The sequence below is a fragment of the Mustela nivalis genome (assembly GCF_964662115.1).
Source record: "Mustela nivalis genome assembly, chromosome: 4".
NCBI classification, from domain to species: Eukaryota; Metazoa; Chordata; class Mammalia; order Carnivora; family Mustelidae; genus Mustela; species Mustela nivalis.
Window position 1 is genome coordinate 61,553,113 of NC_139023.1, and position 27,078 is coordinate 61,580,190.

General features: G+C 45.3%; 1 protein-coding gene and 1 long non-coding RNA gene across 6 annotated transcripts; one reads left to right on the forward strand and one right to left on the reverse strand.

The window, feature by feature from the left end:
* Positions 1–3: 3 nt before the first annotated feature.
* LOC309863578 lies at positions 4–26,377 on the forward strand. 5 transcript variants are annotated; one of them, XR_014311114.1, is made up of 4 exons: positions 4–1,050; positions 1,545–1,621; positions 22,774–22,877; positions 26,251–26,377. It is a non-coding gene; the product is annotated as an uncharacterized lncRNA (long non-coding RNA). The 5 variants fall into 5 exon arrangements; XR_014311115.1 differs by lacking the exon at positions 26,251–26,377 and adding an exon at positions 23,321–23,650; XR_014311116.1 differs by lacking the exon at positions 26,251–26,377 and adding an exon at positions 23,321–23,650 and having other exon boundaries at positions 22,777–22,877.
* Positions 10,922–23,533, reverse strand: LYAR (Ly1 antibody reactive). Its single transcript, XM_082728538.1, has 8 exons — positions 23,394–23,533; positions 21,879–21,993; positions 18,384–18,491; positions 18,188–18,271; positions 14,654–15,080; positions 14,266–14,352; positions 11,718–11,803; positions 10,922–11,236 (listed from the first exon to the last, which is right to left on the reverse strand). The coding sequence occupies exons 1-8, from the start codon at positions 23,513–23,515 to the stop codon at positions 11,102–11,104; spliced, it is 1,164 nt and encodes a 387-aa protein (XP_082584664.1). The 5' UTR covers positions 23,516–23,533; the 3' UTR covers positions 10,922–11,101.
* Positions 26,378–27,078: the final 701 nt, after the last annotated feature.

Below are 27,078 nucleotides of genomic sequence, written 5' to 3' on the forward strand. Positions count from 1 at the left end.
CAACAGGAACTTCCGCCATTGGATCTCCGACGGAAGTGTGTGTGGCTGTGAGGAGTGGGGATTATGTAGTTTTCGCGGTTTTAGTTGGTGAGACTCTAGGGTGGGGTTGGGTTTGCAACCTCCGGGTTCGAGTACACAGAATCTGAATTTCAAAAAATACTGACCCCTGCCCCCGCGGAAGAGATCCCAGTTGGATTCCGACCTACGGAAGGCCAGAAGGACCAGGCTTATCAGTGCCGCCAAATGCGTGCCAGGCGAGGATACGCGGCCAAGTGGAGCCGCCTGTTTCCCTCGGCTCTTTATTGACCGAGCCTCCTCTGACTCCCCTGTGCCCAGAGCATCTTAGCACCCCGGCTTCTTCCCTGCTTTTCCTCTTCAGGAGTCGTCCAGCTAGACTTGAAAGGGCCAAAGGCAGCCCTGGGAGGTGGAAAGGCCAGCCGCCCGGTCCCAGTGCCCGCTGCCCAGCCTCTGATGGGCTTGGGCAAGAGATAAACCTCTCTGGGTCTGTATCCTCTTCGGCACCACGGGAGATAACCTGCCCATACCTTGGATCTGTTGTGGGGTTTAAGTAGGGAGCGCCCGTGTGTGGTTCATGTTAGCCTCCTCCCGACTCGTGAGAAATTGCCTCCGCCAAGAACGTGGGAGCCAAATTTGTACTTGCCCGGAGAACTGCCGCTTCCCATTACGTACATCAACCAAGAAAGACTGTGTCACGAATTCACAAGCTTTTTCCAGTAGTGGACCCGTTTATTACTCTCCTACCCGGCCCTATGCATCATGTGTTGAGAAATTCTGTGCTTAACTATTGCAGTATGATTACTGAGCACCTGCTATTTGCTGGGAACTGTTAGACACTATGCTTGGCAATAGATAAAGATGAGTAAGAGATCACGTTGCCCTTGAGGCACTCCTGGACCGAAGATGACCACAGAGAACTACTACAGTGTAGTGCAGTGTTTATAAATGTACAGAAGAAGAAATGTACGAATTTTTGTTAATTCAGTCAGTCTTTTCTGAGCAACCATATCCACTAAAGTGCTGGGGACAGAGGTGAGTTAGAATCTAGTGGAGGGGTCGATTTCAATACAGAGCTGTAACAGAAATACCATATGTGGGGTTAGGGGGGCACCAATAAAGGGCTGTGTGCTCTGCTGGGCGTGTGGGCAGCAGGGGGAGTGGCTTGAGGTGGATTGAATACATGGGTGGATAGCCTAGGAAGCAGCCCAGGAGGTAAAGTTTGCATTAATAAGCACTTTGGTATCTTCTATATGTCATGAGTATTTGCAGAAGAGATTTAATAAGTATTCAAGAGAAGAATGCCAAGTTTCTGCTGGTTGGCTTCTGTCATTCCTTCAGCCTTTCTAGCAAACTCGTAGGAGCAAAGGATGTAACAGCTGGATAGATCATATGGCCTTTCTACACAATGCCTCCTTTTTTGTTTGGTTTTGTTTTTTCTTCTTCTTTTCAGACTCCTCAAGAACCAGGATTCATCAGTTCAAAGCCAACTGAGGTCTTTGCCCTCCCCTCTTTTCTCTCTTGTACAGGGTTAGAAGCCTTGTCAACAGGAAGTGAATTCCTCCTATCAAATACAGTCTTCTGTTGATTGTCTCCTTGCAAGAAGGTCAGTTCTGGGTCTCCCTTGCAACTGAATATTCCCCAGAGCATCACAGTGACTCCAGGGTTTCCATATGTAGTATGTTCAGGTCAGATCCAGTTTCCTCTTTGATGGTTTCAGGGTCTTTGTATTTGGATCTGAAGCCCTTTTAGCCTTTTTCCCCTGATATTTTTAATGGAATTACTCGCACACCATATTGATGATACTTAAAAGCAGGTTGGAAAAAGTCCAGTATTTAATGACCACATCTTCTTTGCTGGGGCCAGTTAAATAAGTTCTTAACTGTGTGTTCTGTGTACCTTAATAGATAACCTGATATCAGATTGCTACCAACCAAGGGATTTCATTTTCAATGTCAATTACTTATGGGGAAAAATGAAATTGACTATGACCTTAGCTGGCTGTCCTTAGCAACTTGGTTACATCCAATGTGTTTTTAAAATTTTGACTCCTGTCTCCATCATGATGGGTCTTTGGGCAAGGTATTTCATTGTTCTAAGTATCAGTTTCCTCATCTTGACACAATAGGTACCAGAGTGATGATAAATTTGTACCAATCACTTAGCTTATTTCCTGGAAAATGATATGTGTTCAAGAAGGTAGTTACTATTCTGTACTACTTACTTAGCCTTCCAGATCCTGCTCACCTCCTAATCAGTTATTCCCTTCTCCTTGGGCTCCAGAAAGGCTTCTTGTGATTTTCCTTCCACTTGTGCTCTCCCACCTGACTGTGGGCAACAACCATATCTTAGTAGTTCCCCAGTACCTTGCAAACACCTGACACGTAGCAGGAATTTCATTACCCAGTTTTCACCTCAACCGTTGGTCACAGTTAACTGGTCTTCAGTGTGAACACATATCCCATCCTCTGAGAAGCTACTTTCCTTCCTCTCTATAGTAGTCCTGCAGAGTTCCCATGAGACCCAGCCTGTCCTAGGGGAGGACACCGGACCCAGACCAGACCTGACAGTCCCTGGGACTTGAGCTGGGGCTGCTGAGAAGACCTCCTTTGATGGTATGATAAGCTGTGAGGCCAGTATGGTCTTGGGTTTGCCACCACGGAGACCCATGGAGAAAGCCAACCTAGGAAGGAAGCTCTGAGATGCAAGCCAAGCATTGTTGGTAGCATCATTTCAATCTTGACTCCCGCCAAGCCCTGGTTAACCTAGGTAAGAACATGAGCTCTGGAGCCAGCTGCCTGGCTGACTGGCATCACTGATTCTGCCACAACTTGCTGTTCCAGTGTTGGGCAAGCCAGGTATCTGCTCTTCTGCCTTAGTTTCCTCATTTGCAAAATGGATTAAGGATCACATCTACCTCACAGGATTGGGTAAAGATCAAAAGTATTAATACATGCAAAGCGCTTAGAACAGCGTCTGACCCAAAGAAAGCTCTCAGTAAGTCTTATCTGTTGTCATTAATCCATTGCTGAGAGGTCACTGATTTTTGAGGCCAAAAAAAAAAAAAAAATCACTTTTTAAGAAAACTAATGCCACTTAAGAGGTTTTGTATTATGTGCCACCCAGAGTCCAGACCAGTGTGGCTCTGTCCTCCCACTGGGTCATGTAGCTGTTGCATTGGGCCCAGCTGGATGGTGAGCATCTCCAGGAATGAGGTCAGACATGCAGAGCTCTGAAGAAAGGGCTTGGCCTGTGGGAAGTGCTCAGTAAATGTTCGTTTGTGTCACTTGGGATACCGCCCTTCATTCCGAAAGGAAAGCCAGTTTAAAAAAAAAAGTCTTTTAATTATTTAAACAATGTAATGAAGTATAGGTTTCTCTTTCTGCACAACTCCATTTCCCTGATGAAAACTATGGCATTGGGATTGCTACCTAAAAAGACAACATTTTGGAGGCTTTTGATCAGTACTTTGAAAACAGCTCCCAAATGGGCAGTCACTTCACACTTCCACCAGCAGCAGGCAGGAGAAACCTTCTTCAACTTTGCACCCATAGCTGACTTGATCATTCTGGTAAATTTTTCTTAAGTGATAATGCTAGAGGGGTGTTTCTACCATTTTATTTATTTTTTATTCTTTAAAGATTTATTTATTTGAGAGAGAGAGCGAGCGCAAATGGGGAGGAGGGGCAGGAGAGGGAGAAAAAAATCTCATTCAGACTCCGTGCTGAACTCACAACCTGAGTTCAGCCTGAGCCAAGTCAAGAGTCGGGTGCTTAATTGACTGAGCCACCCAAACACCGTTTCTGCTGTTTTAATTTTATTATTAACAGGGTTTTTTTTTTTTTTTCACTTGTTGTCTATTTGCACGTCATTTTCCTTTGGGGATTTTCTTTCTTTGGTTGTTTTTACAGGTCAGAGATGCCTTTGAATATCAGATCTGTGTTCATTAGGCTTTTATCACTTTACTGTTTATCTTTTACGTTTGATCACTTTCATAGCTATGTTTAGTTTTGGGTTTCTTCACTTGTAGCTTGTGGTGAAGGCAGAGTTGGGACCAGGTGGGGTACAGTTGGAAAATCCTAGCAGTTGGGAAATGCTCAGTCACTTAGGGGATGAATCACATGATGACTCCACCTGAACCCTCTTCAGATGGACTTGGTTGTGGCCTGCCTGTTGTTAGGCGCCTGGTTATCCCCAGAGAGACTTTTTTTTAGTTAACCACAACTAAAACCAACCCTAACCAGCCCAAGAAAAACAGTAATGATAATCACAGCAATAAGCATCATAAAATATACACGCAAATTTTTTTTTTTTTTTAAGAAGCCTATTGGAATTCCACTGAAGAATTTTACAGGATTGAAGGACTAGGATTTCAGTCAAGTCTGAGTGAGGCCAGCTCTGGGAGCGGCCACGTGACTCAGCTTTGAGGACACTGTGTGTCTGTGGCAGAGGGTGAGAGCTGGCTCGCAACCTCTGCCCATTGCCATCCCTCGCATGCCAGCTTCTGACCCTCAGCATCTATGTCACTTTGGGGTTTTCTCTGGTCACACTGTCCTGCAGCAGTGAGAGATGGAATTGTCAGACAAGGGACATCAGTGTGATTCTGGAGCCCTGCTGCCCAGCACCAGAGCAGCCCCCGGTCAACCTCTGAAGACACGCAGTGTTCTGTGTTCTGGGATAGGGTGTTAGGGAGAAGAATGGAGAAGCTTCCTGCTGGGGCTAGTGGGTCAGGTGGCAAGGAGGTGCTCAGCTTAGCCACAAGAACAGGACAGGAAAAGGACCGTTCCTAAAGCTAGATGGAGAAGGAGGGGGTAAGGGCGGGGACTGGCGGTCTTGTCCTTGACAAGATCTAAATCATTCATTGCCTAGAATTTGGCCTGTTGATGGCGTGCATGTCATCAAATAAAACAAGCTCATTTCTAAGAAAAGGCAGGTGGATACAAGAAGGGGGTCCTGACCCAAGGAATTTTTGGTCAGGAGGAGAAAAAACTACAATATCAAGGAGACAGCAGAGTTCATATCCTCATCCTGATGTGACCTGAGGCAAGTCACTTAAGCTCTCACATCTCCTCATCCACAGAATGGGCGTCTTACAGCCCCCTCCTGGACTAGGTGAAAGATTTGTGAGATGGACAGATGCAGACATAAAGGGCTTAGCACTCCACATGAGGAACCCAGTGTCATCAGGGAAGTGAAGTCTAGGTAGTGGGGAGAGCAGACCAGGAGTGGCACATGGTCAATACCAGTGAAGCAATGGCAGGTCCCAGCAGTGCAGCCTCAAAGGGGTGAGCCTGGTGGCCTTCCCATAGGAAGAGGTCAGGCTGTGGAGCAGCAGGAGAACAGATGCTGATGTTAACAATAGCCATCTTTGACCAGCACCTTACCTGGAAGGACTAATCTTCACAGCAACCACGTGAGGTAGTCACCAGCATGACTGGGATCTGATGAAGCGTTACCTTAGTCCCTTGACAGAAGGATTCAGTGATCTTTTTGGGAGATTCATTGTAATTGCTGAGTACATACCTTATTTATCAGAGCCGAAAGGCCCCTCATTGCCCGGGTCTTGGCCTGTCGCCTCACAGCTTGTGAACTGGAGCGTAGAACTCAGGCAGGTTTGGCTTCAGAGCCTAAGCTCTGAGTTGCTAGGCTAAGCGGGCTCTGATGACTCAGAGCATTTCAGGACATAAGCTATAGAAAAGTCAGAGAGCCCAGAGCTCATTCTTGCCAAGTGCTGGCTCCGAGATGCTGGGCCACTTCATTCATTCAGCGAGACACGAGGAAGACAGTATATGTGACCTGATTGGCCTTTTCCCACTCAGACCTGTGGCAGGCATGGCTAATCAATCCTGGCATTTCTTACCCTTCCTAAACACTGGGGTAGGGCCTCCAAATTCTGAAGGACACCAGAAAATCACCACCAATTGACTAGCATTAACAGATCAGATAAAATCTAGTTGCTATACCTCACATGAAGTCTTAAGACATGCCGGACAATAGTACAGAAGTGCAAACCGGGGGTTGCTTTTATGCCAGTAAGAGTCTGCCTGTCATTTCCTTAAGACACCCAACATAGGACCAATGCCCCGAAAGTCACACAAGTCACACAGGGAATTCGTCCTGCCAAGCTCAGGAAAATGAAGGTATTACCAGGTTGTACTGGAGGGTGAATCCTTGCTTGAGGAGGGTCCGTTGGACCCTACACCCTCCTTGGGCACCACCCCAAGGACATGGCCACAACTCCCGAGGAAACCTCCCATTAAAAAGACAAAACAAGGGGAAGAAAATCCCAGCCTTCTGAGATTGGTGGTGGAGAACAGAGTCCCTGTTTGCAAGGCCACATCACACCAGGCTCTTGACAAGGCTGGATGGAGACCTGGTTTCAGGGACCAACACAGTCAGGCACAGAGAGCCCTTGAGGTCACTGCCTGTAATCAGGGTGAGAGCTGGCTTCACCCTGGCTTCCATCAGGACAAGGATTTGGAACCACCAGCTCCCTTTAACCCTTGGTTCTCAAACTCATTCAAATACTACTCAACTCTTCAGCCACTGAGTAGAATCACTCCCAGGCAGTAGAGTGCCAGGCACTTTTGTGGAATATCATGAAATATGCATAAATTAAGTGAAAACTGACCCAGTGCTATAAAAGTTCACAGCCACTTCCATTGCATCTGAGCTAGAATCGCATGCATGGTGACAGATATGGTGAATTTTTTAGGCAGGGACTCCTTATCAAGGAGAAAGTTCTGTTGCCTGGACTTTTTTTTTTCCCCCTGAAACCTAGAAGAGGGACTGCTATTTCAATTTTAGCTATAAAATAGCTCTTTGTTCAGATCAGCTTGGTCAGAGCAGGGCGACCCTATAGCATTACCATTAGCATCCCAATGCAAACCTGATGCCAGGTCCCAAGAGCAGAGCTGTTGGCAACTACCCAGTAGAACCGAGGCTGTACCCACCTTTGATCTACAGGGGGGAAATCTAATATATGGACCACCGCGGGCCTCCAGCACAAGTCGGCCTGAGGTCACCAGGGAAGGCAGAGCAGCAAAGGTCATGTTTCAGCAGCTCACAATAACTGCTCTGTGGCTAAACAAAGGCCTGACCTTCCAAGCCATGTCTGACCTTTCAACTCTGACATCTGTGTTTACTCCGCAATTATAGCTTAAACTACCAAAGGGACAGTTTAATCATTTAAATCAAAGGGACTAAATTAGAGTGTCCCTGGATCCCACCCTAAGAAAATCTGGACAAGGCTTCATGCTCAAAACAAAGGGCTTCTCTTTCCCCCAGTGCATACAACTGCTTTGTACCCAAGACGGGGAATTAGAAGGGAGGTCTGAACCCAAATTGCAGGAGTCTGGAAATCTAGTAAGTGAGCTGAGCAGGATCCTGAGTTTCTTGAAATGCTGAAAAGACAGTGGTAGATTTATCTACTAGTATGTCATTCTTTGCGGGGGAGGATGTGGCTGTGCTGATTCAACATCACTCAAATCTGTGAAAATGTAGAGGTAGTTTTCTGCAGCTATGAAGCTGCTGGTAACTCCCAGTGACTTGATAGCATTGACTAGCAGAGCTAGTGTGAGAAGAGAGACCCAGAGATGGAAATTTGAGAAGCACTAAATTTCAGTGCACTTCTGGGCAAAAAAAACTCACCAGCCCTCATGCACTGAAGGGTGCCCTATAAACTGGTAAGAAGGCTCTGGAAAACCTTTGGGCCTCATCTCTCACAGCTGATATGCAGGCGATGACTCCGTGATTCTAGTCCTCAGTAGACACCCAGTAGAAAGGGAGAAGCCCCGTACCTGCACCAGGAGCCTCGCAACACTGGGGCCAGCCGAGCGTGTCCTTAGCCAAAAAGGGATCGATGTTGGGCATCCATAAAGACAGTGTCCACTCATTGAATAGAAAAGGAACTCAGAAGGTCTATGTGAGCCATTTCTTGAAAGCTGAAAATATACTAAGCTCTAGTAACCACAAAGTATGGGGAAATATATAGAGTGTGCCTCTTCTTTGGATGAATAATTGATCTCCAGTTTCCTTCCATAACAGGGAATTAGAATCGTTTAAGAGTGCGATGATGGTTCTGTATCTAGGTATAAGTCAACAGAGTTCAGTTATCTACTTTGCACTGGAGTCCACCTTCATCACTGAGACAAAAAAGAATAACATCAGCCAGAAGGATCCGTTTTCAGTGGTGGAATAACGAAGTAAGACAAACTGTCCATAGCTTTCACTAATGGGAATGAGTTGGATAAAACCTCTGATCTCTAAGAACTTGCCTCCTTCAACTGCAAAAGCATTATCTAAAAAAACAATCTATATCAAAAACTGTTGCTTTTTCCCCCTCCCCAATTCTGAGAAATCTATTTTGGAAAAAAAAGAAGTAATTACAGGCTAGTGAGATTTTCAAAGTAAAATTTTTTTAAAAGATTTTATTTACTTATTTGAGAGATAGAGAGAACATGATCGGGGCGGTAGAGAGGCAGATGGAGGGAGAGGCAGCTCACAACCTGAGCTGAAGGCAGACGCTTAACTGACTGAGCCACCCAGGTGCCCCTCAAAGTAAATGTTTTAATAGGACCTGGGCAGCTCAAGTTTTAACTCTGAAAGAGAAATGGTATGTTTAGAAAGATGAGAACTTTTCAAAGATATTCATGAAAGTCTGCAAGCCTATAAAAATGCTATTGACCTGACTTTATAAGCTTATTCTCACAAGGACCCCTGGGAACCGGGGTCCTTGAAAGCCTCTTTTCTCAGAGAGGTCATCTTCCTGCACCCCAGGAGCAAGCCACTTGTCCTTGCCTGAAGCAAAATTTTGCAAAATCACGCAGGGTTCTCCACATTAATTTTGCTGTTTTCAAACTTTATCCACATAAATGTCCCTGTACCCACACTGCCTCATTCTTTGGCTTCTTCATAGCCCATCTTCTCCCAAACCCAGCTTGTTAGTGGCATCATGGAAAACGGCAGTGTGCACAGCTGACAAAGCCAGGCAGCACCAGAAAGTAAGGTGTCCCATACAAAAACACGGTGTCCAAATGCATCCTGGCAGGTTCAGAGATACCCGAGGGCCAGACCCAGCAGACCAGTGTGGGAATAGGCAGAATATGGCAGAATTCAATGTTACACTCAACTCAGACACAAAGCTATAAAGTCAGTCACAAATACCATTAGATCAGTTTCTACAGTCCCTGGGGCTCCAGTATTGTGTTCGAGTCTAAGTTAGGCAAGCAGCTGCCAAAACCAAAGGGTGGTCTGTGTGCAGGGCCCTCAGGAATGGTATGTGGATCATGCTCGTCGCCAGACCCAGAGGCATGACTACACACCTAGGGAGCCCTTCCCACCATCAGCCGCAGCACTGAAGATCCCCATCCGTGACACTATCAGAACCTGCAGAGCTGGCCTTGCTTCTTCATCCTCAAGGGGCTCAAGGGAACAGGAAGGCCACTGCCTCCAGCCCCAGCACCCAGGCACTATGCTAGCATTGCCGAGCAGCTGTCGGCCTCACGGTTGCTGGGTGCTGCCAGCAAGTTTTAGCTCAAAAACCTTGGGTTAACAGACAGGATGACAGAACTGAGGATTCTGCCAGGGCCTAAGTCTAGGTTGTACTTTATTCTGCCCCATTTGCCCAACTCTGCCTTAAATGCATCCTAGTAAAGGGGTACCGGGGTGGCTCAGTCAGTTGAGCATCCAGCTCTTGGTTTTTGCTCAGCTCATGATCTCAGGGTTGTGAGATGGAGCCTGGCATCTCAGACTCTGCTTAGCGGGGAGTCTACTGGAGATTCTCTCCCCATCCTCCTCTGCCCCTCCCACCACTCTACCCCCACCCCACACTCACACTCTCTCTCTAAAGAATAAATTTCTAAAAAATGCATCCTGGTACAACTGACAAAAAATAAAAACCAGCATAGATCTTGAAATGCTGCAGAGCTTCTCTTGAACATGAAAATGGGGGGGTGGCAAGTAGGTTCTCAGCTCCCACTGTGCACAGGGAGGACAGGGGAGCAGGAAGGCCTCCTGGACTGCACTCAGGAGTCATAGCTGGGCTCTACTCGGTCCCTAAAGTATGTGGTCTGGGTCAAGCCTCACTTTCCCCTTTGCTTTTCAGAATGTCTGAGCCTTCTCGTGGCTGGAAGCTCGATACTGAGAATGCTAACAGCAGTGGGTGAGCATCTGCCAGGCTTCAGGCACGGTGCTGTGTGCTTCACATGCGAGTCCATTCACTCACAGCCCAGGGGGAGCCTTCGGCATCCCCACTGTTCAGGTTAACTATTAAAGGACTAAGCCAGGACCAGACTCTGGGCCCGATTCCAAAGCCTTCATCCCAACAGAGTGCCCCTCCCATCATCACAGCGGCCTGTCCCCAGATCAGAATGGAACACATTGCTGCTGAATTTGGGGGCGAGTAAGGGACCTGTGGGCAGAGCCTACTCCAATCTCAGCAAGTGGCCGGACACAGCTCTCCTCCGGCACCACACAACAGGACTCAGAATACCTCGTCTGAGAGCATTTCCATCCACTCAGAACCCTGGGACATCAACACATCTAAGTGATGGGCTCGGTTTCAGGCAAGCGACTTCCCCTAGGTGGTCACAGTCTCTCTCAGGCTGAAGCAGGACAGGGCCACAGTGCGGACGGGCCAGACTGTTAAAACAAACCTCATCTGAAGAGGGGGCCTTCCGCAGAGTCACAGACTGCCACAGACTGAGGACTCTTGTGACCATTTCACATGTTCTGACAATACAACAAACCCACCAAAACCTCTAATTAAAACTGTATAAAAGTGATGCAGTTAAAACACTTATTTTGTCTGCTCCAAAAAAGGAATTTTTTTTTTTACTTGTAAAATTTTAAAAAAGTTTTTCACCATAAAAGTATTCTGTCAAGTACAATAATTTTGACCACCAGATTTAGAATCTTAGATAAGAATATATTTTCTCATAAAAGTTCTACCAAAAATAGACTTTATCCTTAACTTAAAAATACAGCTTTGGAAAGCAAAATTAGGAGTTGTTATAATTCATTATGTTTTATAAACAGCAGTGAAAGACATCAACAGAACAGATTCCATTTTTAAATATAAAAATGTTCATTTCAAAAGCTTGACTTTGTCCTTTAGTAACTTAAAGGTGGGGTTCTTGCTGATTTTCTTGTTAAAGATGGTCAGGAGCTCCTCTTCAGACTTGTGATGCTCATTCGTCACTGCGTAATACTGAGCTAAAACCTTCACAAGGAAAAACAATCATCAAATTGGTGATCTTTTTCCTGAAAATTTGCCTGGAATGTTCTTTCTTTAACCCAGAATTAGGACAACAGTAAAAAACAAAAGCATTGGTAGCACAGGTGTGTTCTGTGGAAATTCAGACACCTGTACACATAAGAGCACTCTGCTGGATGGGTATCACACAGAAATGCAGAGTTAGATGCAAAAACAGAAGAAACGACTGCTCTGGAATAAACAGAAGAGAACTAAACACCAAAAACTGTCGTTTTCAAGTTTAATGTGGGCACTGTTCTGGCTAACAAAGTATGATGGCATTTGGCCCAATTCCCTCCCATCAGCCCTGAGGAGCTAGTGAGCAGCTTGAAAATCACCAAGATACAAACAAATGTGTAGTAGTTTAGATGGGGGAAAAAACACAAAACCTGTACAGCTTTAAGAAGGGGCTCTCCCCAGCTTGTATACCTGGGTTCAGGAGCCATACCTTTTTCCTTAGCTTTTTGATGGCTACTTCATTGTCTGGGGCCTGTTTCAGAACTGCTTTAATGGTTCCCTTCCAGTTGAATTTACCTAAAATATAAAGAATAATACATAAACCATTTTGTTTTGGTGTACTACCAGAGGGATAAAGAAACTATCTGTGTAACATCTGTTTGCCACCCAGGAAACTAACACACCTGACAGTACAAAGTAGCAGGAGCCTGACCTGTCCGAGCACAGGGGCCGACAAGCCCAACTCGCCCTCACAGAGTGAGTGAACTGCATGTCATATGGGCACCCTGAGTGCCATCGCTACTGCAAGGATGAAGCAGGACGAGTGGTCCCCGGTTTTGAGACCTCTGATAGACTTACAGGGACCAAGACTGTGTGATATTTGGAGAGGGCAGACACACACATCAATGAAACAGAATTAAGAACCAGAAGAGAACTACACAAAGAGGCCAAACTGACTTGAGAAGGTACAAAAGCAATTCAGTGAGGTGACAAGAGCCTTCTTAACAAATCACCGGAGCGATTACATAGGGGCCCGCAAAAAAAATGAACCTTGCACTCAGTCTCATCTTTTTTACTTGAAAATCAACTCCAGCTGGATCACGGGCTGAAGAATAAAATAGATAACATTTAGGAAAAATGTGGGGAAAAAACCTTTGGGATCGCGGGTTAATAAGCAAAGAGTTCTCAGACATGGGACCAAAACATGACCTGTTAAAGGGGAAATCACAAATGAGGCTTCATCAAAACTAAAAATTTTGCTCTATAAAAGATTCTGTTAATGGGGCACTTGGGTGGCTCCGTCAATTGAATGACTCTTGATTTTGGCTCTGGGTTGTGAGATCGAGCCCATTGCTGGGCTCTGCATGGACTGTGGAGCCTGCTTGGGATTTTCTCTCTTCCTTGCTCTTTGCTCCTCCCCCTCTGCCACTCGTGTTCTTGCTCCTTCTCTCTTTTTTTTTAAAAAAAAAAAAAAAAAGGAAAAAAAATTTAGGAAAGATTCTCTTAAGAAAACAAAGATAAACTATAAACCAAAGGAAAAAAATAACCTTACAAACCACATAGCCAACAAGAATTAGTATTTGGGACTGAATATGTAAAGAACTCTGAACTCTTAATAGTAAGAAAGAAAACCAACTTCACAAGGGGCAGAAGACAGGAACAGATGTTATAATGAGATAACAGATGGCAAACAAGTACACAAAAAGACGTCACCATCATGAGGGATGAACAAGTTGAAATCACCCCGAGCTATTACTACACACTAATCAGAATGGAAAAAGAACTAGTATCGCCATCAAACTCTGGCTGGGACCTGGGAGACCTGGGAGAGTCTCACATTGCTGGGTAATACAGAGCAGTGCGGCCACCCTAAAAATGTAGGCAGTTTCTTTAAAAACAATACACAGGCCCCACACCACACAGCAACTGCACTCCTGGACATTTCTTCCGGAAAAAGTGATGCGTGCTCCATACAAACCAGTGCATAAACGCTGACACAGCTTTGTTAACTTCTGAGAAGTCACTCAGAGCAACCAAAGCCTGGAAACAACCCATGTGTCCTTCAGATGAATGGTCAAGCAAACTCGTCCACCTATGCCCTGGACTGGGACTTAATCAAAGGACAGGATTACCAATTCATGCAACCTGGATGTATTTCCAGATAATAAGGCCGAGCGAAAAGAGTTAATCTCAAAAATTCACATACTAAATGATGTCATTTGGGTAAATGTTCTGAAAGTATGAAATTACAAAAATAGTGAACAGATCAGTGATTGCTAGGGGCAAGTGGGGCAGGGGAGAAACAGACATGCGACACGGGCCCACAGTGGGGCTCCCTGGGACGATGGAAACCTTCCTCTCTTGACTGTACGGATGTCAGCATCGATGGAGACACTCAGTTGTGCAGGGTGTGACCCTTGGAGGAAACTGGGAAAAGGATACCTAGGTCTCTTTTACTTCTTACAACTGCATGTGAATCTACTATTGTCTTAAAACAAAAAAGGAATTTTAAAAAGGCTTACACGTTCCAAGTCAGGTGCAGGTGGGTTCCAAACTAAGAGATCTAACCCAGCTTAGGCAGTTACTGAACCTCCACTAATAAAGCCTTGGATCTCATTGGAGGAGGCAGCATTTTAGAGGAACAGTGAAGGCCAGGGACTGGGTTCTGACAAGTATACATTCTGGCTGAGGGAGTTCCAAGCAAGGAGACGTGGGGAGCAGCCAGAGATGGGAGGCTGGTGGGGACTTCAAGGAGAGTAAGAGGGACAGGGTCAAGGGAAGCAGGGAGAAGGGAAAGGAAACACCACCTCAGAAGGCCATGCTGGCTTCACCTTCAGTTCCAAAGACCATGTATTTCAAGTCCAGACAGTTTTACCCTTAAAACTAGAAAGACACTGGACAGTGACCCACAGAGCTCTCACACCCTACCTGAATCTGCATTCAGTCTTCCATGGCCTCTGGAGGGGATGACCTGCCTGACGGTCCCAGGTCCTTCCCCACCCTGGAGGGCAGACCTCTCCCAATGATGGCAGTCATACCTTTTGTAGGAGCCTCGTGGTTTTCTGGTTCTCCGCCCTCCGGAGGTCCTGAGAACTTTCTCTTTTTCTTCTTATAATCTGTGTCATCTAAGTAGCAGGATTGAAAAATAAATAAATAAAAGGTTTGCATTTATAATAGCAGCTACCATTTAATGAAAGGCCAGGCTGCTTACATCCGTCATCTTGCCCGCTGCCCAAGCAACCCAGCACCTGTGGGCTTCTCCTCCTCCGCATCATAGGAGCACATGGCAAATGGAGAGGTGCTCACTTGCCTGGCCAGAGCCCAAAGCTTAAGCCCTTAGCCTTACTTGGTTCAGAGTTGACCCAGCCCCAATTCACGGCTTTACAATCCGCTTCACAAACCCCAGAGCATACACTTGCCACGCACCTTCCAAGTGCTTCTGCTTTCTCTTCGCAGGCCGAGCTTTTGTGGGCTCCTCCTCGGCGTCTCCTGCACAGGCCCCAGCTCCATCCTTTGCCCTGTCAGCAGCCCCCTCCGCCTCGCCCACCTTTCTCTGGCTTTTCTTCCCTGCAGACCTCAGGGCTTCCCCTCCAGCCGCCTGGGCTGTTTTGTGCTTCTTAGGCTTTTGATTCTTTGAGTTCTCTTGGTGGTTTTCTAATTTTAGTTCTTTCTTCTCTTTTTTCCTATTCTTCTGCCTTTCTTCCTTCCTTTCTCTCTTATTCTTCTTCACCTCTGCTTGCTTTTCTGTGCTGTCACTTGTTCCAGAAGCTGGCACCTTAGCAGAGAGCTCTGCGCGGGGTGGACTGACCGCCTGGGTGAGGGGCTGCCGGTCTTGACCCTTACTGACTGCTTCCTTATGACAAGGCAAAACCAAGAGATGCATAAATACTCATCCCAGACCGTTCACATCACTGCACATGGCTACTAAGCAAACTGTTCCAAGAAAAATGTCTACTACTTACCATTTTATAACTCTGACCCCCTCCAACCAAGAGCTAAAATGTAGCAGTAAATATTATCCAATGGGGGGGAAAAAACTTCCCCCAGCCCACACTCCACCCTGAATTTAACAAACATTTTCGTTCCACTGGAAAACTGATGAACCCTTATGTCACATAAGCTAGACCTTTAATTTTAGTGCACTCTTCACCTTTCTTTCTGATAGAAGGTGAGCACTTGGGTATGGCAGAAACCACAGGACTTACGCATCTGCAGACCTGGATTCAAGCACCAGCTCAGTTAATTACTAGCCGGGTGACTCAGGGCAAATTATTTATCTGCTCCAAACTGATTTCCTCACTGACAGAATGAAAGGGTGTAAGATGTACCTTGTACAGCTGATATACAATTAAAATGGGAAGTGATGTCCTGGGCTTACAGCTCATGGCACTCAGTAAGGAGGAGCAGACTGAGGACATTCAAAGGAGCCACTGAGCGTACAGGACAGGCTCTGTAAGCTCTGCAGTACTAGAGAGGTCCCATGTACTTGTTATTCAGATTGGAGGACAGGCCTCCGGGACACGTGGCTGGAGGGTGAAGCCCGGGAAGCAGGGAAGCAGAGGTAGCTAAGGAGCTACATGCCCTGGAGGAAGATAAACGTCCGGCTGCTGCACTGCCTCATTCAAGCCAGCACGCAGATCCGACTGAGAACAGACTCTAGCAGAATGAGTCCCACTGCCCGCTGCCCCACCCCTGAAAATCTGCTGGTCTCCACGATAGCCCTTTAGCAGGAGATGGCCCCAGAAATGTCCTGAACTGCTCTGGGAACCCTGGACTCCTCACCCAACAGGGGCGCCATCTTCATTAGGTACCAACCAGGTGACAGGCCAAGTCACCTCCAGTCTTCCTCCTTTGGGAGCCTGGGTCTCAGGAGGGAACTCCTAACCCCCAAAATGAGCTGAAAAAAGGACTGGCTTTGCCTCACGCCTCATTCAGTGCTCAGCCCTGGCTGAGAGCACAGCCCCTGGGAGAGGAATGGTAAATTGACCAGCTGCCATTTCCCCAGCAGCTCAAATCAGCCAGACCAGGCACATGGCAGAAGGGCAGGAAATGAGCTCACAAGCAGACTCAGGAGGAAGAAGGGACAAAGCCACTTCACTCCTGGCCTACAGTTTCATTTTCTATCCTAGTCAGGCACTGTATGACCACTGAAAGCCACAAACCTAAGCCTGCCTTCTGCCCAGTACAGACCATGTCTCCAGCTGCTGTCTCCCCTCTGCACCCAGAGGGGGAGACAGTCACCCCATCTTGCAGCCACTTGGTAATGAGTGAACAAAGTCATTCCCCATCTTCTTTCTACTTCATTCCAGACTCTCTCTAAATGCGGTCTCTTCAGTGACACCTTCATTGACCCTTTTTCCAAACAGAGCCCCTCCCACTCTGCACCCCTCCTCCCGCCTTCCATTTCCTCTTTGTATTTCCCACGCCCCGTTGTGGTGTTCTGGCTTACCCCTGTACATAGTTATCTGTCCCACACTGGAACACAGCTCTCTGAGGGCAGGACATTGTCCTGATTACAGCTGCCTGCATAGGGACCAGGCCTGCTCTGCTGGGGCAGAGGAAGCATCCCAGTAGACGAGAACTTAGGGCCTCTGGCTGGATCAACACCAGAGGCAAAGCAGCAACAAGCCATGTCTTACAGAGCTCAGTTTCCATGAGCTGTGTACTGATTATTCATTTACTTAATATGTTCAGTTTCAAAAGGGCAATCAGAAAAGGCATTTTTCCTAAACTTTGCAGTGACCTAAGTGATTCCACATCTTCGATTCTTACTTAAAAATCATGGAAATAACCTTTACAAAGAAGGTGCCTCAGAAATGCTAATTAAATGACTGGTGACAGCCCCCACTTCGGCAGCACACATACCACAACTGGGATAATGCAGAGATTAGCACAGCCCTGTGCAAGGATGGCACACATGTGACTAGTTCTAAGATTCCAAAGGCCCAATTTGTATGTTCTGAAAGAGTCAAATGCCAGGACAGTTTCATCGTTATCCCAAGGTATTGCCCAAACTACTCTACATAAGTCCGTCAACTCCTGCCAACGTGAATAGAATAAAACACAGTCAGAAAAGCTCACTGCTGTTTTTCAAACTACTAATGATGTAAGTCTCCAAATGGGATATAAGCTCCAAGTCGGAACAAAGTGAAGGTGAATTAATGGGGAAAAAAGTTTAAATGAACAATGTCACCAGTAAGATGGCCACATGATATCAAACCAAGACTCTCTGCACGGAGTCCACATCTGGGGGTCTCTCACATGGAACCTGCTAGGAGGCTGAGTTACAGCAAGCAAGTGCCCACTCTGCAGGGGAAGGAGACAGAGGCTCAGCAGATGCCCACTCCACACCAGCACCTGCAAAAAGGGGAGCTTCCATAGTCTCAGCTGCTTTAATCCATGTACGGGGCCTTCTGGGAACCCCTCCCCATAAGAACCCCTGGTCACGCCCATGTCCTCACTGTTTATTCTCTTCATGGCACTGTCGCCACCTGACATATTACACATTTTTGTTCAGGGCCTGCCACAGATTAGGCACTCACCAAGTACTGAATAAAGACATGAACAGGACTATCCACTTTTCTTTAAGATAAGGAAACTGAGGTTCAGAGAGGTTAAATAAAGTGCCCAAGATCAAACATTTGGCCAACAGCACAGCAGGGATTCAAACCAGGTCTGTCAGACACCCAAAGCTCCTGCTCTTTCCAGTACATCCCACTGCCTAATTTCTAAGGAAATGTTAGCTGCTACCATTATCGAACATTGGGATTAAATACCTTTCTCTGCACAATAAGGAAATCTTCTCTGCAGTGCATTCAGTTTATTCTTTCCCATAAATGAAGGCACAAAGAGGCTCTCTGAAAAAGAAGGCTGTCTTGACCTCCAAAAATAAGACATTCCCATTTCATTATTACTAATCACTTTTGCCACACTGCAAATCTAAAATTAGATCTGACTTACATTGCTGGAAGCTTCAGAAAAGATATTCCACACCTGTTCCAGAATAGATTCATTATGAACTTTTAAACTGTTCTTCATCCAATTCTATAAGGAACAAAAAGAAGGAGGAAAAAAAACCACTTGTTCCATTTTGACAGGTACATGCATGCTCAGTTACCAGTGGGCCACACATCCCCTCCACTCAGCAAATCCATACCTGAAATTTTGCCTTCTTCCTGGGAACGTTGTCAAAACCACTAATTTGCTCTAAAAGTTCTCTCACTTTGGGGCTGACATTGGGTCTTTTTATTAATTCATTAATTTTCTACAAAAAAAGGGAAGATAAAGCAAAAGTAATAAACAACTGGCACAGGAGTTTCATGAAAGCCAAATTAAGTACACTTTCCCATGGCTAGAGGTTTCTCATCCCAAGGCTAGATTTTATATTCACGTCTATGCTTATAAATTCACCACAGTACTAAAAGTCCTAACCGGAGCAATTAGGCAAGATAAAGAAATAAAAGCATCCAAATTAGAAAGAATTAAAATCAGTTCTTCATAAACGATCTGTCTTAATGTGCAGAATGCCCTAAAGATTCTATTTAAAAAAAAAATCCCATTAGAACTAATAAATTCAGGGGCGCTTGGGTGGCTCAGTGGGTTAGGCCGCTGCCTTCGGCTCAGGTCATGATCTCAGGGTCCTGGGATCGAGTCCCGCATCGGGCTCTCTGCTCAGCAGGGAGCCTGCTTCCCTCTCTCTCTCTCTCTGCCTGCCTCTCCATCTACTTGTGATTTCTCTCTGTCAAATAAATAAATAAAATCTTTAAAAAAAAAAAAAAGAACTAATAAATTCAGCAGTCACAGGATGCAAAATCCACACTTGAAAATTAAGTTCTAGATTTCTATATATTAATAGACACTGAGAGAATGAAATCAAGAAATTAAGCCCATTTACAACAGCAACAAAAAGAGTGAAATAAATTTAATCATTAAGGAGGGGAAAGACATATGCTGAAAACTATGAACATCGCTGAAAAAATCTAAACAAGACACAAACAGGGATTCCTGGCTGGTTCAGTAGGAGGAACATGTGACTCTTGATCTCAGGGTTGTGAGTTCAAGCCCCATGCTGGGCTTTTTTTTTTTTTTTTTTTTTTTTATTTCTTAAAAAATAAAACTTAAAAAAATGATTTAAAAAAGAAAAAGAAAAAAGTTACAAATAAATGGAAAGACATTGTGTTGCGGGTTGAAAGACTTAATATTAAGATGGCATTACCAACCCAAGTGAGGTATAGGTTCAGATACAAGCCTATGAAAATCCAATTGACATTTGTGGGGGGTTTTTTTGCAGAAATAGAAAACTCCACCCTAAAATTCACATGGAATCTGAAGAGACACAAATAGCTACAATAGTCTTGAAAAAGAAAAAGCTGGAGGTCTCATGCTTTCTGATTTCCAAGCCCATCATAAAGCTAGAGTAATCACAAATGCATGGCACTGGCATAAGGGTGGCCATGTCAGCAAGAGCCAAAGGGCAAACAGTGTACGAAGTCCCTAGAGTAGTCAGATTGAGAGAGAGAGAAAGCAGAATGGTAGTTGTCAGGGGCTGGGGGAGGAGGGGACATGAAGAGTTAGTGTTTGACAGGACCAGAGTTTCAGTTTGGGAAGATGAAAACATTCTAGAGATGGACAGTGGTGCTGGTAGCACAGCAGTGTGAAATGTACTTAACTGTGTACTTAAAAATGGTTAAGGTGGTCAATGTTAGGTCTTATGTAACTTATAATTTTCTAGAAACTTGGGGAAAAAAAAAAGCCAAAAGTGATCCAAAGACTGAGACAAAAATGGCTATTACAGACTAGGAAATTACCTGAGGACCAAGACAACAAGCGATTGTCTAGATCTAATAAATAAATCTGAAATGGCAAGAAAAGAACAGGGATGAAAATTAAATTACTGCCCTAGGAAAATGCTTACGGCAATCTCAGTGAAGGCAGAGGAAAAAGATAGCTATTCAAATGAGAGCAATGATAGCACACAAGAAAGATGTCACTCATGAGCCAACAGGACAAATCAACACAGCATAATGCAGGATAATGTCCTTGCATTAGGAAAGAAAGCTGGGTACATGAGAAAAATGGGTACAGGAGACAAAGAGGAGAATGATACATAGATTTTCTAGGCCCTCAGGCAGAAAAACCAATCAAGACAATGACACAAGGTGGAATAGGAAGAAGTCAAGCTGGCTGGGCACTGGCCATGTAGTGTCTCAAGAGAACAGGGCACTGGGGACAAAGCTCAGAGGAAAACACTGTGATCCCAGCAAGCAGGCACTCTCTCCCTGAGCCATCTATCCACTCTGTGTGTGAGCACAGAGACCTCTAGAAGGATGCTCCAAGAACATTAATACTGACGGGATTCCAAAATTCTGTCTTTAAAACTGAAGGGTTTAAGGATTTTTTAAAAAGTGCAACACCCCCCCGCCCCGCCCTGAGTCCAGCTGTCAGAGAGGTCATAGCCAGCTCATTCATTCTCCCAGTATACTCATTCCTCTGTTCACACAGCCAGCTAGGGGCTCAGGGAGGAATCCGATGACTGGTGGGCAGGTGGACCAGGACGGAAGCTGGCAGACAGCTCTTGATCTAGAATCCAGGGACAGTGCTACTGAAGTCTGACAGTTTACAGCAGGCCCAGCAAACCTTTTCTGTGAAGGGCCAGGTAGTCAAGATTTTAGGCTTTGCGGACCATCCGGTTTCTGTCCCAACTACTCAGCGCTGCCCTGGTAGCTCTAGGTAACAACAGACAACATGTAAACCAGCGGGCTGCAGTCTGCAGACCCTGCCTTCAGAAGATTTCCTTCTAGACACAAAGGAACTCCTCCACCCAGGTACCGCAAACTCGGGGCCTAGAATGTCTTTTTTGTTTCTTGAGGGGGAATCAAGATTCAGTATGAGCCCAAAAGTGAGCCTGATGGTCTCCGGCCTAAATATCTTTGTTAAATAAAGGAGTTTCACTGGCTTCTTAGTCTGCATTGGGCACTGAGTTAGTCCTTTGTGAATGGAGGATTTTCCCTCCCAGAAGTCTGAAAACTCACATTTAAACTCTAACACCAAAGAGACCTAACTATTATTTGTTTGGTTTCTAGGAGAACAGAGAATTTCCATAAAGACGGCATTTATCTTTTCTTTATCCTACCTTCTATTCTGAATCCTTCCTGCTATCCATTCTGTAAACGGGGGGTACCATTCTGGAAGCTGTACCTCTCGGTCAATTAGGGATTTTGCTGCGTTTGCCATTTTTACTATGCATGTTTCCATTTTATTTAAATGGGAAACTCCTTATATTTATGAAAATATCTTTATTTTGCTCGATTCTGGTGACTGATAGATATGGCAGATTACAACATGGTTTGAGTGACAAGAGCTGAATTATCACCAGAAGCAGATAAAGATTAGAAAGCATCCATTTAGTCCAATAGCCAAGGGAAAAATAGAATTCTAAAACCCTTTTTTGCAAGAAGTCTGCAAAAAATGGGATTAAAGACAAATTACATTGCACTAAGAACGTCTTGTCATGATTTAGTTGTTCAACCTCAACCTGTCCCAAGACAATGTTTCTGCGTCTTGCCTGCATATATGATGCACTTGTTATTAGGCTTCCAGAGAAAACGGAAGACATCAGAAGAAGCTACCTGATGAATTAGAAAGACCTTACCTGAATCCATGCCTGCTGTTTAATATCGCCTTTGTGGGTTTTACCTTCGTAACCTTTGCCACCATACTTCTGTTCTTCACTGATGCACTTTACATGGTTTTTGTAGTCATCGCCCCTTCAAAGTGATAGAAAGTTCTACCGTCAGATTGATTCTCCAACTGGAGGCTCTATCTGATGCTTGTAGCTGCTCAGACCTCCTGCACTCCACAGTTTTCCTATGCTTATCACCTCCTTCCTCCAGATAGTTCAGTATAAAGCCCACCCCCAAACTTCCTACCCATTTTTATACAGATGTCTCCCACTGAAAGGGAGTAATTTTTTTTTCTTTTTTTTGGTCATAAGTATGTATAGAGTAGGTCAGCACTAATTCATTATAGAGTAAGTTAAAAGTTGGGAGTAAGGGTGCCTGGGTGGCTCAGTGGGTTAAGCCGCTGCCTTCGGCTCAGGTCATGATCTCAGAGTCCTGGGATCGAGTCCTGCATCGGGCTCTCTGCTCGGCAGAGAGCCTGCTTCCCTCTCTCTCTCTCTCTCTCTGCCTGCCTCTCCATCTACTTGTGATTTCTCTCTGTCAAATAAATAAATAAAATCTTTAAGAAAAAAAAAAAAAAGTTGGGAGTAAAATGGTGGAATCTTATCACTAAAAAGTTCTAGATCTGTGAGTCCTGGCAAACGAGATTCTGTCTCCTACAATCATTCTGAAGCTCTGCAGGATCCTTGGATAAATGTCTGGGACCAGGTTGGGGGCAAGGTCCCCCAATGAGAAACAACCCAATTTTCACCTGCTTTATAGATCAGGCTTCCTCCCAGCATTAGTTATGAACAAAACCTTTAGCAGTTTCCAAAAACTACTTTTAAAAAATCACTGCTCTAAAATAAAAGTAAAATGGATTTTTAGCAGATGGCTTCCAAACACCGCAGAGGACACTGAGGCCGACGTACCAAAAGCCGCCTTTGCACTTAAACTGTATGAAGCTGAAGGGGACTCAGCAGAAGACTGAGGTGAGCCATCTGCAAATAATGACCCACCTCAGGAAAAAGTAGGAAAGCAAGTCAGAGATCTGTCCTGGGCCCACCCCCAGTCCTCACCTTTCCCAAGACCCCTCACAGTGGAAGTACCGGACACACGAGGGGGCCAGAAGCTCACCTCTACCATCACCCGTGAACTTCTGGGGGAGCCCAGTCTTCCCCAGGCCCCCACTGTGAATCAACCAGCACACTGTGCTCCTGAAGCCTTACTTTTCACCTCTCAGGGTCTCCTAACGGTGGCAAGGAGGTGTCGCTGAGTGCCACCAATGGACCAAATGCTCCAAACATCCTCATCTCCCCCCTTCCCCCTTGTCTTCTCTTTGGACTGTCCTTAGGAAACAAGACATAAAGCACTTTTTTCCCCTTAATTTCTTTCCTCAAACTTACCTCTATTTTTTTTTTTTTTTTTCCTTAAGGCTTCATGGGGCCAGGGCTTCTAAAACTGGTCTGGACATTTAATATGATCTTCAAGAATTGTTTAGAACTTACCAGAAATCTTTACCGCAGTCAATGCAAGACAGGCATTCACAGTTTCTGCAAATAGCCACATGCTTTTCTACTTGTACTTTCTTCACTGATTCACCACATGCATTGCACGTAAAAAATACCATTTTTAGCTAAATGGTTAGTATTCTCTATACAAGCTAGGTTTGAAGTCTAGTCCTAAAAGAAAATTAAAAGAAAGGAAAAAATAAATATCACTGTAATCTGAAACTTCTGTTCCCAATAAAGAATCATTCAGCTCACTTTTCAACCATAATTTCACATGAAAATAGCTATAAAGAACAGAATCGAAGTTGATTAGTGAACTACATAAAACTCTACCAGCATGTAAGTAAAGTTATAACTAACAGTAAGAGTGGTTGACATTTGTTAAGCATGCTCACCATGTGAGGGCCTGTTCTAAGAGTTTTATACATTTTAACCTACTTAATCCTCACAGCAACCTGGGAGGGAAGGACTGTTACTGTGTACAATTTACATGGCGAATAGAAACAGAGAGATTAAGTTACTTCTCCAAGGTCACAAAGTAGCAGACCCAGGATTTAATTTTGGTAGGCTGGCTCCAAGGAAGAAGTTTTAGGGACATTAAGCAAAATGTCTTACATTTTCTAATGGAAAGCTTGCTTGCCCACCCCCCCACCATGCCTTTAGATATGAATTGCCAAATTCAGAATGCGGGGGAGCAGGGTCCCAGTCCACTTGATGGCAGCTCCCTAGGACTTGTGACTGGTTGGCACGTCTTTACAATAATCAGATGAGAAGATGGTCATGGTTGCCTCACATCTGAGATCAGGTTTGCTTCCATCTGGATTGGGTGTGAGGCTGTGGCTGACCACAGGCACTGCCTTGCCAGGCCACACTGATGGCAAGATGCGCAGGGGAACCCAGAGCCGGGGACCTGCCTTTGCGTGTAGTGTATTAGGCAAGCATAGTGAGGGGGGAACATAGTGAGGGGGGAATTCAGGAGGGATTAGAAAATGAAAAGGTGTAAACATTTCTTGAAACACAGAAAACATTCATATAGGCGTGACTACATACCCACAGGTGTTAGCTCTGAGGATGTGCCCTCAGTTTTAGTGCACAGGGAGTAGGTGAGGGAGGGGCCTCCTTCATGTGGCTTCTTATTGGATCAATAAAGAAGTGGAACCATGTATCAAGGTGTCCCAGCTGCTGGGCACCGAATTACTGGAGGGCATTCACAGACCCAGGGGTCCCAAGCACTGCCCCAAGATTTAGTATGTCTGTTGCAAATACATAACTACCATTTACAGATTTCACACAGACACTACCGTGCTCAACAAAACAAATTCATCCAAAAGTGTTACAGGAGTCACAGTAACTTTCCATGGCTACATAGTTTTTTAATCACTACATCCTCCAAGAATATTGTTATTTTGCATTATAAATTTCAAAGCAAAAACACTGACAACTGTTTGACCCAGCATATTCTTCCACTTTATATAAGGCAAGGGTAAGGGTCAAGTAAACTGGTGCACTCTGATTCACAAAGAAATCCTTCACAGATGAGCAACAGGGTTCACAAGAGAATTTCCATGCATGAAATCACCCACTCTTCCACTCCCATGTTCTCGGTCCCTGTCAGGTCACATATAAGGAAGTTTCAGGGCTGTTCCCTTCCATTCAGCCTTGAATGGAAATGTACATCCTGGCTGCAACCCCAGGGTTTACAAAGGCCCAGCAGATGCCAGTGGAAGCCTCTTGCCCGTTGGACATCAGCTTGCCTAATACACTACACGCAAAGGCAGGTCCCCGGCTCTGGGTTCCCCTGCGCATCTTGCCATCAGTGTGGCCTGGCAAGGCAGTGCCTGTGGTCAGCCACAGCCTCACACCCAATCCAGATGGAAGCAAACCTGATCTCAGATGTGAGGCAACCATGACCATCTTCTCATCTGATTATTGTAAAGACGTGCCAACCAGTCACAAGTCCTAGGGAGCTGCCATCAAGTGGACTGGGACCCTGCTCCCCGCAACCCTGGCATTCTGTAGGTAGCAGATGGATGCTCAATGGCAGGCAATGAGATCATCGGCTGCTTGGCCTCACAAGAGGAAAACAAAGGCCAGAACAAGAACCAACACGTTATTCAATAGTCCATGGAGGCACTTTTGTGTAAGCACCAGTGCAAATCGTTAGTCACCAAGAAATGGATGGCCTTTGTAACCACACAGTACAAGCAGCTGCGTCCAGCCAAATTATCTGCTGAAAATTTAAAAAATACTTTCATTATGAAATCCAACAATAAAAATACCCCCTCAAACTTAAGCTATGGCCTAGAGCATTCTGACTTTCATTGCAGAGGTCCATTCTGTTTCTCAATAGAGGGGACGAGAGGAGGGGAAAAGGTTTCGGCAAACTTTGAGATCCAACTGGGAGACTCAGCCTGTCACTGAAGGTCAGGAATTAAAGACCTGGGGAGGTCAGCTGGAAACAAAATGTATCAACTCAAAGAAGCCAGTGATGTTGACAAAAAAGATGCTCAGAATATCTGTGCAAAACACATTATCTCTCTGGGGATTAGCCACACACCGAGTAAACATCAGTTCAGAAGAGGATTAGAATTTGGTCATATGTCCCATTGGAAAACTACCCTTTCGACCCTTTTCATTTGGTCTTTTTTGGCAGATGTTCACATCTAGAAATTGGGGGCTGGGGGGTTGTCAAGCAGAATGGGTAGGTTGCAGGGAAAGTCACAGCTCAGTCTCTCAGTGCCTCAAATCTCCAGAGCCACCGGTGCATTTTTACACTTGTTCTCAAACAGGGACAGTGTAGCCAATCACTTGTTAATGAGATAAGGTTTGTAAGGAGCTTACCCTTCCCTTTTAGAGCTCTGAGGACACCCCAGCACTAGCCGAGAGTCACCTTGATCAAACTTCAGATCTGAACACCTTTCCTGTATGCAGTAAACACCTGTGTGGGTGGGGGGGGCCACCATGCAGTGGGCCGAGTGGCCCAAGTCTTAGAGCAGGCTTAACAAAGGCAGAAGCATAAATGCTACAAGCTTACAAAAAGGCGCCTTCTGAAAAGTCAGTCCCTCTAATGGAAGATAGCAAGCACTGCCTAGAACAAAAAAAAATGCTTACTCAGATTTCACAAAAGTAAGTAAACTCGAAAGGACTTCTAATAAACTTTCAAATGGATATTTTTGGTAAATTTGTGACATTTACACTTCAGACATTTGGAAAGCTGGAAATAAGCTGCATTAAGACTCTCTCCACAGGGCTTAGATATTATGTATTTCAACCTGTAGTCCCAAGTGTAAAGACACAATGGCATTTTTTATGGGGTTGAGCCTAAATAAGGATCCCCATTTTCCTTCCCTGGCTCCCCAACTCTCTGTGCACAAGGCCAGGTCCCAATACAGCCACAGAGATTCTATGTGCTCTTCCTTCTAGAGATGTGGACACATGAAAAGAGAAAGCAAGTGTTTGTGGACCAGTCAAGAGCATACGCGGGTTCTCACCCCCCGTAAGTCACTGTAATTCATTTTGGCAGACCTTTGGTCAATGCCCAGGGTGCACTGGGATCCAGAAACACCTGGGAGCCTTCCCCAAAGGAGACCAGTCACTGTGTGAGCTTCCAGGTCTCTAGTCATCTGTTTGGTCAACTTACTGAGCTCTCAGCAGAGGTCATAACCCAAGAAAAAGAAGATGA

Coding starts and splice junctions, on each gene's coding strand:
- LYAR (XM_082728538.1), bottom strand. CDS start 23,515: ATGGTATTTTTTACGTGCAATGCATGTGGTGAATCAGTGAAGAAAGTA. Junction 21,994..23,393: donor GACTGCGGTAAAGATTTCTG/GTAAGTTCTAAA, acceptor ATCACTTTGAAG/GGGCGATGACTACAAAAACC. Junction 11,804..14,265: donor CCACGAGGCTCCTACAAAAG/GTATGACTGCCA, acceptor TTTATATTTTAG/GTAAATTCAACTGGAAGGGA.